The sequence below is a fragment of the Chiloscyllium plagiosum genome, unplaced genomic scaffold (genome assembly GCF_037043375.1).
Source record: "Chiloscyllium plagiosum isolate Xiang-an unplaced genomic scaffold, Cpla_swu_hap1 HiC_scaffold_18, whole genome shotgun sequence".
Lineage (NCBI taxonomy): Eukaryota > Metazoa > Chordata > Chondrichthyes > Orectolobiformes > Hemiscylliidae > Chiloscyllium > Chiloscyllium plagiosum.
Window position 1 is genome coordinate 55,323,814 of NW_028270156.1, and position 14,834 is coordinate 55,338,647.

Here is a 14,834-nt window from a genome sequence, read left to right on the forward strand (position 1 = left end):
TCAGCAGAACATGCACACTCAATAGTAAGGTCCTGGAGAGTTGCTGAACAAAGAGACCTTGGAGTGCAGGTTCATTGTTCCTTGAAAGTGGAGTCGCAGGTAGATAGGATAGTGAAGAAGGTGTTTGGTATGTTTTCCTTTATTAATCAGAGCATTGAGTATAGCAGTCAGGAGGTCATGGTCACGTAGTGCCTGTACAGGACATTTGTTCGGCCACTTTTGGAATGTTGTGTGCAATTCTGGTTTCCCTCCTATAGAAAGGATGTTGTGAAACTTGAAAAGGTTCAGAAAAGATTTACAAGGATGTTGCCAGGGTTGGAGGATTTGAGCTATAGGGAGAGGCTGAACTGGGCTGGGGCTGTTTTCGCTGGAGCATTAGTGACTGAGAGGTGACCTTCTAGAGGTTTATAAAATCTTGAGGGGCACGGATAGGGCACATAGACGCGGTCTTTTCCCTGGGATGGGCGAGTCCAGAACTAGAGGACATAAATATAGGGTGAGAGGGGAAAGATTTAAAAGGGACTTAAGGGGCAACTTTTTCACACAGGGCGGTGCATGTATGGAATGAGCTGCCAGAGGAAGTGATGGAGGCTGGTACAATTACAGCATTTAAAAGGCATCTGGATAGGTATATGAATAGGTAGGGTTAGGAGGGAAATAGGTCAAGTGCAGGCAAATGGGACTAGATCAATTTAGGATATCTGGATGGCATGGATGAGTTGGACTGAGGGGTCTGTTTGCATGCTGTACATCTCTCTAAAACTGAGAGTCTAAGTACAGCCATAATGTTATTCCTATCCAAAAATGCCACTTCTCCTCCTTGCTTGCCTCCCTTTCTATCCTTCCTATTGCATTTATACTCAGCAACATTAAGCTGCCAGTCCTGTCCGTCCATGAGTCATGTCTCTGTAATTGCTATGATATCCCAGTTCCATGTTCCCAACCATACCCTGAGTTCATCTGCCTTACCTGTTAGGCCTCTTGCATTGAAATAAATGCAGTTTAATTTATTGGTCTACATCATTCTCTACTTTGTTCTTGTCTGCACTTACTGCTTTTCCAAACTGCACCGGTCTCAGGCTGATCTCTTTCCTCACTATCTCCCGGGTCCCACACGCTGCCTGACTATTTTAAATCCCCCCAAGCAGCTCTAGCAAATCTTCCCACCTGTATAATACTTCTAATTCAGGTGCAATCTGTCCTCCTTATACAGGTTAATTCTACCCAGGAATAGATTCCAATGATTCAAAACCTTATGGCTTGCTTTTATAGCCACAGTTAAATTCCTGGGCAATTGTAATCCCTGGGATATTGGTGGTGGAGGATTCAGTAATGCTGTTTTGAATATCAGGGGAAAAGTAGTGGATTCTTTCACATTGAAGCATGGTCATTGCTTGTTACGAATGTGGGACAGATGTTGACTGCCATCTGTTGAATCAAAACTGAAAGTTGTCCTGTTGTTGCTGTGTGTACAGTCTCTTTTGGTATCTGAGGAGTTGTGAATGGTATCAAAAACCATAGTTGTCAGCAAACATCCCCACTTCAGACTTTATGATAGAGGAAAGGTTAGTTGAAACAGTTGAAGATAGTTGGGCAAAGCATGTTGAAGACCTCTCGTCAAGATGCCCTGAGACATTGGCTACCACAACTTTGTGCTTGATATGACTTCAGTCAGTGGAGACTTTTCCCCATGATTCCCATTGATTTCAATTTTGCTGGGACTCCTTGAAGTCATACTCAGCCAATTGCTGCGTTGAAGTCAAGGGCAATCGCCTCACATCTGGAATCCAGTACTCTTGACGGTGTCTGGATCAAAGCTATAGTAATGCCTTGAGCCAGTGGCTCTGGTGGAACTCAAACTGCACGTCCCTGGGCAGGTTATTTCTGAGTTAAATCTCCTTACTAGCGCTATCAGTTACAGCTTGCCTCACTTTGCTGATGATTAAGAGTACACTGGTGTGTTTTTGGCAAACCCAAATGGGATGTGCCCTACATTTTGTGGAAGAACAAATGTGGACAATCTTCTTCATTGCTAGCGGCAATGCAAGTTGTTAAGCACAAATCTTCACGACATTTTTTTTCCAAATCCTGTGTGTTCAGCTATTTCTTGATAACACATGAAGTGATCGAATTACCTGAAGGTTCACATCTGTGATGCTGGTTACCTCAGGAGAAGTCCAAGATTAGTTAGCCACTGAAAATAATGGCAAATGCTTCAACATTGTCTTTTGTTTTGGTATGCTGGACTTCCCCATATTGAGGCTGGTGATGTTTATGGAGCCTCTACCAGTTATTTAGTAGCTTGCCATTTGCAACTGGATGTAGCTAATCTGCAGGTTTTTAATCTGATTCATTAATTATGGAATTGCTTATGTCAGTCTGTAGCATGCTACTTCCATTAATTAATATATATGTGTGGTTTATGTTGTCTCTCCACATTCTTCCTGCAAAAATGAAATACCTTCCATTTCTCTGCATTCATATTTATCTGCAACCCATCTGTCCATTCCACCATCTTGCCCATGTCTTATTGAAACTTTATACTATCTTCCTCATGGTTTACAATGCTTCCAATTGTAAAGTCACCATGTAGCACATAATTTTGACCTCCTCGTATACTGACACTACTTTTTTGGAGACAAACATAGTACAAAGAAGTTGGTTGTGGTGGTTGGGGTCTGAGCACCAGGACATCGCTGAAAGAGTTCCTCCGGGTAATGTCCATCTGCCCAACTATGTTCCCCTGCTTTATCACTGACCTTGCCTCCATCCTAAGATCAGAAATGGAGATGTTTGCTGATGATAACCCAATATTCAGCATTATTTGTAGCTCCTTACATACCCAAGCAATCTGTATCGATATGCAGCAAGACCTGGAAAACATTCAAGCTTGGATTAATGTGGCAGGTCAACTTTATAACTGTGCATATTTTCTCCTTACTCCACTGACTCTAAAGCGTAGTTCAAAATCAATGTCATTTTTCTTCCAAACCCTTTGTTCAGGTTCTGTCCAGCAGCATGGCTAGTAGCGCAATTACTGACTTGTCACCTGGTGGAGTGCTCATGCAGGGAGGAACATCCCAAGCTGTAAACCGTGAGTATCTGTCCTGATACACAGAATGTTTGTGCAGTGTCACCAATGTTGCATTTTTGTGTAACTGTATTAAAGTCATAACCAAAGAACTGCAGAAACTGGAGATCTGAAACAACAACAGAAATTGCTGGAGAAACCCAGTAGGTCTTTCAGCATCTGGAGAGAAAACAAAGTTAATGATTCGCATCTTGTGTCTCTTCATCAGAACATCCTGATGAAGAGTCACTGGACTTGAAACATTAACTTTGTTTTCTCTCCACTAACGATGTCAGACCTGCTGAGTTTCTCCAGCAACTTCTGTTTTTTGCTTGTGTTGAAGTCATTACATTTGTTCCCACTATATGTGTCTGTAAAACCATGGTTTGATGCAGCCTTTCTGTTCATTTGTTCCTTCGTGTTTTCTGGCCACAGAGATACATCTCCTCCAATGATTCAAGATGTGACACCCACAATTGTGCAGTCTTGATTAGGAAGTCACAGGTTTCATCATTGTTCTGTGTTGATCATAGCAAGGGAGAACATGATGGAAAGACACTACAGGCAAAGGGGAACCTCAAAAAGTCAAAAAAGTAAAACTGAAATTATTATTGCAGTCTAAAGTTAGTAACTATACCAATCATAGAATTTTAGGAATCATGATACAATGTAACCATGACAACAGCCTTATTTCTTCTACATTGCAGAGAGAATTAAAATACTGCTTTAAAATTTTCATATTGAGCCCAGAACAATTTAAGTATTAGTAAGCTAGCCTGCTGAGTAGCTACCAAAGAATTTGGGGTAACTTGCTATTGCTTTGAATTGTATAGTTTTTTATAAGCTAATTATTAATCCTAAATACACAGACAAATTTGTATGATTAACTTAGAATTCCAAGAACCTACACTTAAATAATCTTAAAATACATTTCCATCTCTGTTTCATCAGAAGCATTATTGCACTATATGTTTCTAGCAGTGGTGTCAGGAGATTGGTCCACAGTTCAGCAAGCCTCCCAACAATCATGCTTGCGAAAGGTGTGCGAATCTGAAAACATCAGGTGTTTTTTTAAAACACATTTTATGTTGTTTTTATTGTAGAGATTATGCCAAGTGATGTCCAGATGGAACTCAAACATTTGTATGTTGCAGTGGCGGAGTTACTGAGACATTTCTGGTCCTGTTTTCCTGTCAATACACCATTCCTTGAGGAGAAGGTAAGCAATTGAATCTAGATCAGATCATCTTGTTAGAAATGGTTAAAGCTACTAACTTTAAACACAGTTTAGCCTTTGCATTGTTATGGAAACTGAAAACGTCACAGGGTTTTAAAATCATGAACTTCAAAGTTGTTAAATTATCAAACTCTGAAATTGGAACAAAGCCAATCAGACATTCCACGCTATTACTAGTTCATAACTAAATTAAAATATTTACTCATCTGAAAAACACTTTGGTTGATATTTTTCATTTTGACAAAATATTTGCCTGGACCCAATCTTTGTTTTTAAATTCTAATCATGTTCTAAGTTTCATCTTACATATTTATTTTACGCCTCAACTTCCTGCATTATTACATAATTACCTCTCTGTGTACTCTCCATTAAGCCAATCTGTTTTAATTGTGAGCAGTATCAAGTCATTCTCCTTTTTAGCATGGGCCAGATTTTACGTGATATTAAATATCCAGTCTTGTGCGGAAAGGCCACAAGATGGCTAGGGGGTGAAAAGATAAAATTTGCACAATGATTATAAAAGATGGTGTTTTAAGGTATGAGGTGGGACCAAGTCTTATGATTGAGGTAAAATAAAGTTTAGTTATATATCAAGTCATGCTGTTACTGATCAGTAGAAATACTAGATATTGATACTAAAAGGAAAAGTGTACCAGTTTTCCGGACATTGCTACAACAATGTGGCTAGGAAGAGAATAAATGGATAGTATAGATTATACTTAATACTGTTATGAATGTGGTTAAGCCCAAGTAATTTAACTTCTCAAATTGGTAATTATTTCATAACTATTGCAAGAGTATTTTGCTGTGCATCTCTTTAATTTCTTCCCTCGCCTAAAGATATGGCATAGCTTGATGGGACATTAGCAACATTGAGCTATTAGATATTTTCAAATCAGTCTGATTATTACAAACCTCATGAACACATGGGACTTGAATCTGGGCCTCGTAGTCCAGAGGTAGATATGTTATCACACCCACCACAGGCATCCTTCTAGCAGCAATCATGCTTGTGCTGACAAATGGCAAGTAAAATTTGTGCCAAGCAAGTTCCAGACAATGACGATCTTCAACATGCATAAATCTCAGCATCAATCCTTGTCATAGAGCATGAAAATAGAACCTTCTGTCTAACCCGTTCATGCTGACCAAGTTAAACTAGTCCCACTTGCCTGCGTTTGGCCCACATCCCTCTAAACCTTTCCTATTCAAGTGTCTTTTAGATATTGTAACTGTATTTGTATCTGCCACTTCCTCTGGCAGTTCATTCCACACATGAACCACCCTCTCTGAAAAGGTTGCCCCTTATTTCTCCTCTCACCTTAAAAATATGCCCCCTAGTTTTAAGTTTGCCCACACGCAGGAAAAGACGTTTGCTATTCCCTTTATCAATACCCCTCATGATTTTATAAATCTCTATCAGGTCACCCCTAAACCTTCTATGCTGCAGTGAAAAAAATCCCAGCCTATCCTTATAACTCAAACCGTCCAGTCTTGGCAGCATTCTGGTAAATCTTTTCTGAACCATCTCCAATTTAAAAATACTTTTCCTGTAGCAGTGCAAACAGAACCATGCACAGTAATCCAGAAGAGGCCCAACCAGCATCCTGTAGAACCTTAACTTGATGTTCCAACTCCTCTTCTCAGTGGTCTGAGCAATGTAGGCATGCATGCTAAACGCAGCCTGAACCAATCTGTCTACCTGTCAACTTTCAAAGAACAATTTACTTGAACCCCTAGATCTCTGTTCGACAACATGACCCAGGGCCCTCCATTAATCATAAAGGTCCTGCCCTTGTTTGTTTTGTCAAAATGCAATACCTCACATTTATCCAATTCAATGGCATAACTATTTCTAGATCCCCTTCAATCAATATCAAGGTGGAGGGGTTTACAATTGACCTGAAACTGAATGAACCAGTCATATAAATTCATAATGGCTATAATTGCAGGTCAGAGGCTAGAAATTATGTAATGCCTCCTGATTCCCCAGTTGTTGTCCACCATTTACAAGACAGAAGTCAAAAGTATGGTGGAATACTCTCCATTTGTCTTGATAGATGCAGTTACAGCAACACTCAAAACGCTTGGCAGTATCCAGACAAAGCAACCCACTTGATTGGGATCACATTCACTATGTTGACCTTCCATTTGGTGACTGCAATGTGTACCATCTGCAAGATGCACTGCAGTAACTCGCCAAGGTTTGTTTGACAGTGCCTTCAAACCTGACAGCCTTAAATGCACGGCAGTCTAAACACCTGCAAATTCTTCACGAAGCCATACGCCATTCTAATGTGGAATTGTATCATCATTATTCCATCAATGTCACTGGGTCAAATTTCTGGAACTTCTTTCGTAACAGTTTTAAGGGTGTTCCTAGACTGTAGTGGTTCAAGAAGGTACCATTATGTCACCACCACTGCTGGGTCTGTTCTGCCTGTGGGACATACATACAAAGATCAGGAGTAAGCTATTCAATCCCTTGAGACTGCTTGGCCGTTCTGTATAACCACAGCTAATCTGATTGTAACTTCAAGTCTGCATATCCCCGAGTACCTTCACCCCACTGCTTAACAAGAATCTATCTCTTTCTCTCTCTCTCTCTGCATTAAAAATGTTAAAGGACTGTGCAGTCACCACTTTTTCAGGAAGAGAATTCCAAAGATATTCAACCTCAGAGAGGTCCTTAATCTAAAAAAAGCTCTTTCCTTTTGCTTTTTATCCCTCTGAAGTTTTCATTATTTTTCTTTCTTTCTTATTGAAGTTAATGTATTTTCATTTCCTTTTCTACACCAAACTGCTTCATTTGCAGCATTTTAGCTAACTCAATCAAATTACTGACTGGTTTACATTGCCCTACAACTAGTTTAAAATGTTATGCAATTATCTTTGCTTTCCTAGCCTCTGCTTTTAATTCCAACTTCAACTTATCTACTAACTCTAATAACCTGGCTTTGAGTATTGCTTAAAAACTACACATTTTGTTGAAATTATTTGTCTTGCACTCATCAGGATATTTCATAAGGAGAAAACCAATGTTTATATTGCATGAGAGGAGAATGCTGATTGGTTGGCAAGTGGACTCTGATTAGCAGAGGTATTACCAGTGGAGAATACTGTATTCCCATCAATACCATTTGACCCTTTTAACAGCCAGGATTTTGTTTACAATTTAAACTAGACAGGTTGACTGATTTATTGCTGATGAAGGGCTTTTGCCCGAAACGTCGATTTTCCTGTTTTGCGGATGCTGCCTGACCTGCTGTGCTTTTCCAGCACTACTCTAATCTAGACCTTGACTGATTTGATTGGTCAGGGCATTATCCTGAGAAGTAAACAAACAAATGGTTGTTACCTATTTTGTTGAGTTGAAACAGGCATAGTGCAATGACCTATTCTTTCTCTCTGCAAGGTGTTAATATGTGCAGTTTAAGTGTGCCACACTGTGAGCCCAACTGATCGTATTAGATTGGTTCAAAATGGCTAATCATATGCTTAGACTATATTAGACTTGGACAATAAGAATCAATTGATTGGAATGCTTTAAGTACAAAACTATTGATTTATCATGAAAGAAAATTTATTCAGTGAACATGTAAAACTGGTTAACAAACTTAATTTGTAATATGACTCTCAATATTTACAATGCTAAATAACCCAAAACATAAGAAGATGGAGGTTTAAAATATTTAGAAGTTGTTGGTCTGACATACTGGCTTGTATAAATGGGTGTCGCCAAACATGGGCAGTTGTCTTTAGGATCTTAGCAGTTGCAATTTGCTCAGGAAATACAGTTTCAATAAAGCTTCCAGTTGTCTTTCAAGCGGACAATCGAGTTTCACAAGGTGACCAGAGACACAAGCTGAGCAGCCTGTTCTTTAGCAGGTTTCCCTCACCTGAAACTCCAAGCCTGCAAAAACATTATTCAAACACAACAGCCGTAAAACACAGTTACACAAACAGTTGGGTGCTTTCCTTGAAGGGAGTTTCAAGCAACTAAGATCATCAATTATCTGGAACCGTGGTTTCAAAAATGACTTTTATTTAATATATAAAAAGTAGTTCCATTGTTCCTTTTTTTTTGGCCTCCTTTAAAAGAAAAAAAACCTGCAAACTCAAGTTGACAGAAATGATTAAATATGAAGCCATTATGATGGTGTGGGAAGACCTACCTGAGTGAGATGATCAACAATGATCTTTTGAAAGATACAGAAGACTTTAAGGGCAGGATGACCCTCTCCAGTGCCTCTTTCTTATATTAATTCTTAGAGGATTCCTGGTGTTTGCATAATGTTTGCTGGTTTTTAGCAGGAGCTCAGTAATTTCTTTTGTAATTTTTTTGTCTGCTGTGGTAGGTTGGGAAGATGATGAATAACCTGGAAAGATTTCAGATGACAAAACTACGGCCATTCCGAGAGAAGCTGCAGAAGCTATACATCAGTACAAACGTGAGTATTGGCAATTATGCACACAAGACATGGTTATGCTGGTGGGAGAGAGGACTGTATGAATTCTGAAGGGAAAGCGATAAACATGTTGCACATTTGGTTCATAAGTTGCCTCATATGGTCAAGGAGGATGTTTGAACTTTAATATTACAGGCTGCTTTGATCAAAAGATTGAGTGGCACTGGTCTATTAGCTCTTTGAGTACTGTATGCTCATAGTGCCTTTCTGTGGTTTCAGTTGTTACAGAACTGATTTTAATTTGATGTTACACCAGCAACATATACAAGCTAAACCTAACATCAGTGCTTCCTTTAAATATCATGAGAGCTGTTGTGTCATCAGTGTTATCTACATTTCTGGTTTTCTTCTTAAGTTTCCTGAGCTCCATTTTATTAACTCTACAAAGGGTCTATTTGGACCATCATAACACAACAGAAAGGGGACAGAATAGTTCTCATTGGCCATGGATTCCTCCACTTCTGCATTTTTTGACATTCTAAGCACCTTGCGATTGAAGCAACCTTCTTCCTTGTGACTCTAGTGTTATGAGTTATGACATAATCACAGAATCCCTACAGTGTGGAAGCAGGCGATTTGGCCCATCAAGTCCACACCAACCCTCCGAAGAGCACCCCATCCAGACCTAACCCCCTTATCCCCATAACCATGCATTTCCCATGGCCAATCCACCTAACATGCACATCTTTGGTCTGTGGAAATAAACCGAAGCACCCAAATAAAACTCACGCAGACACACAGAAAATTTGCAAATGCACACAGACAGTAGTCTGAGGCTGGAATTGAACCTGGGTCCCTGGCGCAGTGAGGCAGCAGTGCTAATTATTCAGCCACTGTGCCACCTCACACAAAAAGATGTAAAAGTATTTATCCAATTTCTTTTCCAAAGCTGTTGAATCATCTCCCTTTGCTCTTTCAGGCAATGTATTCCACAAGATCTTAACTCACCACATAAAAATTATTCTTTGTTACCATTTATTCTTTTGCCACTTAATTTAAACTGTATCTTTATGTTACTGATCCTTCTACCAATAAAAACCGTTTCTCTTTATTTACTCTATCAAGATTGTTTATGATTTATAACACTTCTATCAAATCAGTACTTACTTTCTCTGATTCAAGGTCAGACCTGTCAGAAATGGCAACACAGAGATATGCAGTCAGGAAGAAGTTGGTTTGGAATCCTCAATATTCTTTTGACCTGATGAAATTTCATGGCAGCAGGTGAAACATGGGCAAAGAAACTTCCTGTTATTATAACTTCTGCCATCTCAGCTGATGAATCCATATTCTTCCATAACTGAACACCACTTGAAATACATACTGAGCGTGATAAGAACATAGAAAATATTCTGATCACCAAAGAGTGACTAAGTAGAAGCACTAGTTACTAAGCTGTAGAGTCCTAAAAGACATAGCTGCTGGACTGATTCTGCGGCTAGTCATGAGGGAACCACCAAGAAGGAATAATGTATCTGACCTTCTCACCAGCTGACCTGCATCTATCTCTGACAGTTCAAGTAGGGGAGACCACCTCACAACCTTGTGGAGACAAAATCCTGTTTTAACTTTGAGGATACCCCTCCATTGTGTTGTGTGGCACTAGCACTGTTGAAACGAAAGAGACTTTGACCCAGTCTTGAGTTACTAGATTTTTTCAGACTTAGAAGTGCAGGCCCGTTATGGCTCAAACAGATCAGTTCCAGAGTTGCTATCTCTGAGCTAGGAAGTCCAAGTTTAAGCCCCATCTATTCTAGAAATGTGTCATAACGTCTCTGAGCAGGTTGATTAGAAAATACCTGCAGAAAAATTGTGATAAGTCAATGGAGAGAAAACTAAAGAGCTGAGTTTCCAATCTGTTTTGAATCAAACTGTTTGAACATGTCTGGGACAGCTGAAGACATGGTCAGTGCTGATATAGTAATCAAGACACTGGTTAGGTCTCAGATGGAATATTATGTTCTATTTTGAGATCATACTTTAGTATAGAAATTGAGACCTTAGCAAAGGTGCAGAGGAGATGGGTTCGTACCAATGATGAAAGGCTTCAGTTACTAGGAGAGCCCAAAGCTTTTCTTAAATCAAAAAAGCCTAAGAAGAGACTTGAAAAAGGTGTTCAAAAGTTAAATATAGTAAGAAAAAAAAGCAAAGGTTCAGCGCACAGAGGATATTTAATCAGATAATTAGGTGAAATAGGAAATAAAATTACAGAATTATGATCCAGAATGCACTGCTGGAAAGGGTGGTGAAAACAGATGAAGTAATTTTGAAAAGGGAATTGGAAAACATATGAAAGGGATCTGGAGATGAAATTGTGAATTCTTGATACTTAAAGTGGGTTTTAGTATTGCTTGTGTCTTTCAAGCTTGGAAAGTTTATCATGAACATTTCACATTATACTAATTTTTCTTGAACAGGTATACTGTGTGATGAAAATAATATAATTTAATTCTACCCTGGCTAAGACTGTGAGTTCTGTTCAATGTTAATATTTTTTGGTTTTCTTACAGTTGACTGGCCATTTAGAAGATATGCTACAGGTAGCTTTCAGTAAATTTCATGCTTGGCAATCAAAAAGAATGCTAAAAAAGACGTGATGTTGAATTTTTCTGAGATGTTTGAGAGCCAGAATGTGTTACCTGCAAAGTCCCAGCAGAACATGCTACAAGTTCACCAACCTGCTATGCTGGACAGGGAGGTGAGAGCCCTGTGACATTGAAGAGACTCGTAGAGACTCAATTTGTAGAGCTGCATATTGGGAGAAAGCAATTCAATAAGATGGACCACTCGTGAGTGACTCTCACTGACTGACCAAAGCAGAAGAGAGCTATCAGGATAAATTCCTGTGTAACACAGCTTGGGGAGGCAGTGCTTCTTCTCTGCACAAAGATTCTGTCAAATGATAACTGAGTATATTTAGAAATGGTCTTTCTAGCATAAACCTTTTTTCATTTTTGGGTACAGTTTTAAACAAGAATGGCACAATGTAAATGTGAAACTTTTTCAAAGTGTAGCCCTCTGTTTTTGGATCCTGTTTGTAAGTGGGGAGGGGGAGTAAAAGATGTGGATATTTTAAATAAAGAATAAATGTGAAATTAATTTGAAGTTTCTCAAATGGCTTATCTTTTATGTTGAGAGATATCTCGATTTCTGGAAATGTATACATGCTGGAATGAGAGGTTGCTTACCTATTATAACTGAAAAGCCCTACATTACACACATTGCTTTATTTGTAATTTTATATGATGCTTATTCATAGTAACCTACCCAGAGTCTTATTCAAATATATATTGTGTATCTTATATCTAGAAATATGTGATTCCAAAATTTCCACAAATATACTAAAGGTTTTAGAAATATAGGATTTGTCTGAGTACACCAATTTTTTTTTCATACAACATTTCCCTTGAAATAATTTCATTTTCTGTGCTGGATTTTTTTTTAGTCAGATTGCTGGCAAGTTGTAAGCAGTTGCTTTGCCTGTTACAAACTACATCCTACATTACCTTAGGTTGTATTGTGTTAGACTTGGCTCAGTCAGGAGCACATTCACCTGTTAATCATAAGTTCAAAACTGAAGACTGATAGTTCCAGTACTGAAAGAGCATTGCATTGTTGGAAGTTCAGTCTTCAGATGAGATATTGAGTTGTGGCTCTGTCTGCTTACTGGATGTAAAAGATTTCATGGCATTATTTTAAAGAAGAACAAGGGAGTTATTACCAGTGTCCTGGCCAAAATTTATCCTTTCCATGGCCCTGGTATCGAATTGCCAGGGCATATTGAAATGGAGTCTATTCCAATGGAACAGTGCTATTTTTCTCTAGTATTGGTACCAGCAATCCATAAATTGAAATTTGTTACCTATACCACTCTCTCAGCCATTTATTAAACCTTTTTTTTGTTTCCGTGCCAATTTGGGCATGGCTTGAATAAAAATTCAGAGATTATTAATTTTCACCTCTGGTTATCTCACACTCTGAGCAGAACTAACTTTACCTATGTCATTGATTCCAGTGTGGGCCATGATAACTGGATCCTCCCCTTCCACTCCAGTTTCTTCTCCAGCCACAAAATGTTGATCCTGGTAGCCATGATTTGGGGGAGCTGGTGTTGGGGTGGACAAAAGTTTTAAAAATCACACAACATTAGGTTATCGTCCAACAGGTTTATTTGGAAGCATTGGCTTTCGAAATGCTGCTCAACCACCTGATGAAGAAGCATCGCTTTGAAAGCTATTGCTTCCAAATAAACCTGTTGTGACTATAACCTGTTATTGTGAGATTTTTAACCTTGATCCTGGTCACATTTCTTTCCTTCACCATTTTAAATGGTCACCTTACCATACTGTCATGAAGCATTTGCTTATCTACAGTGCAGTAATAGCAAAGAGGAAAGCTCCCCCAGCACTGCACCTGGAATACCTTAATTACCTGTTATAGAGTTATACAGATCAAAGATGGACTTTTTGGTCCAACCAGTCTGTGCCGACTACAATCTAAAAAAAAAATTTGTCTCACCTGCGTGTGCTTGGCCCATATCCCTCCAAATCTTTCCTATTCATGTATCTATCCAAATCTCTTTTAAACATTGTAACACCCACCACTTCCTCTGGAAGTTCATTCCACACACAAACCACTCTGTTTAAAATAAAAATGATCCCTCATGTCTTTTTAAAATTGTTCTCCTCTCACCTTAAAAATATGCTGCCTAGTCTTGAAATCCCCCACACAAGGGAAAAGACACCTGCCATTCACCTTGTCTAAAATCCTCATGATTTTATAAATCTCTTTAAGGTCACCTCTCAACTCCTGTGCTTCAGTGAAAAAAGTCCCAGTCTCTTTTTTTTTAATTAGAATCCTCCATACTCAGCCAAACCACTAACTGGACTTGCGAGTGATCGCTTAAACTTGATTTAAAATGTCCAGTTAACTTTACTTGTCCACCACAATCCAGCAATTGCACAATAATATTGTATCTTGGACTCCTGTTGAATAAGAGCAGGATCATGCTACTCTCCATAAACTCCCAAATGCTGCATCTGTGGCATACAACCTGTCCTGTCATCCTCAGACTAAATTTTGTATATTTAATTAATGAGTATGTTTTAACTATTTGGCTTTTATAATCTTTAAGTTTATTTAGGTTGTTATAGATGTATTAGCAAGTACATGTTGCTTATGGCAATCACTCAAAATAATTGTGTGCAGTATCAAAATTTCGAACATTTTACCCAATGATGACCAACTCTGTTACTGCCTTCACTATAGTAAGATTCCCACAGTCATTTTACAACAAGTATATAGTTTTCAGTATCAGCCATTTCTAACAACTTGATTTTACATTACAAGTTGAAGTTTGCCACAAACAGTATGAAAAAAGGTGAAAACTAACAGCCAATTAAAAAAGAAATGTTGTTTGGAATGCTAACAGAATTACAGTTTGAAGAAAGTTGTTAACATTTATTTTCGATATCACAGGTTGTTTGGTAGTGTTACAGTGAGAAGACCACTTCACTTTTTTTGTGGTAAGCCATGTCTAAATTCACACTTAGTACAGAAACTCCATACCACAGTTGAATGGGGAACCAGACAGTGCAATGCTCCTACAGCTGAGGGGGTGGTTGGTTAGTCACAAGTCATTTTGGCCAGCAGCTTCTTGTTATTTAACTACATGTACGCACTTGTCAGAAGTTGCTATCTGGATTTTGTTTTTCCACAGGAAAATATTTGAACATAAATTAACAATTATATTTCAGGACTGGAGAATAATGTAAAAGTAAAGTCACTATTGTCTGAGAACTGTAGGCTGCTCTCTCATTAGAAAGAGATGACTGATAGTGGTTTAATCTGAGAGTCACTAACCTTCAGGCAAGGGGAGAGGTTAAGAATGAGTTATTTTAAGTTTCATGGTTAAGGCGGAAGTATGGTTGGACTGATCAAATAAATAGGTTTCAATGAAGTTTTTAAAGGTAGAGATGCTTAGGCTAAATTACTGAAGTGAAATGGCTGATATAGGGGAGAATTGATCAATTTTGTAGGAGACAAACATCTTTGTGAA

At 38.6% G+C, this 14,834-nt stretch overlaps 1 protein-coding gene across 1 annotated transcript in view; it reads left to right on the forward strand.

Annotated features, from left to right (window-relative positions):
- The window catches only part of gtf2h1 (general transcription factor IIH, polypeptide 1), a 69,866-nt gene extending 57,991 nt beyond the window's left edge, over positions 1-11,875 (forward strand). The window contains exons 13-16 of the mRNA XM_043706099.2: positions 3,004-3,094; positions 4,174-4,289; positions 8,666-8,758; positions 11,287-11,875. Of these exons, the coding sequence (XP_043562034.1) occupies positions 3,004-3,094; positions 4,174-4,289; positions 8,666-8,758; positions 11,287-11,373 (387 nt within the window). The 3' untranslated portion in view covers positions 11,374-11,875. The remainder of the gene's footprint in view (positions 1-3,003; positions 3,095-4,173; positions 4,290-8,665; positions 8,759-11,286) is intronic.
- Positions 11,876-14,834: the final 2,959 nt, after the last annotated feature.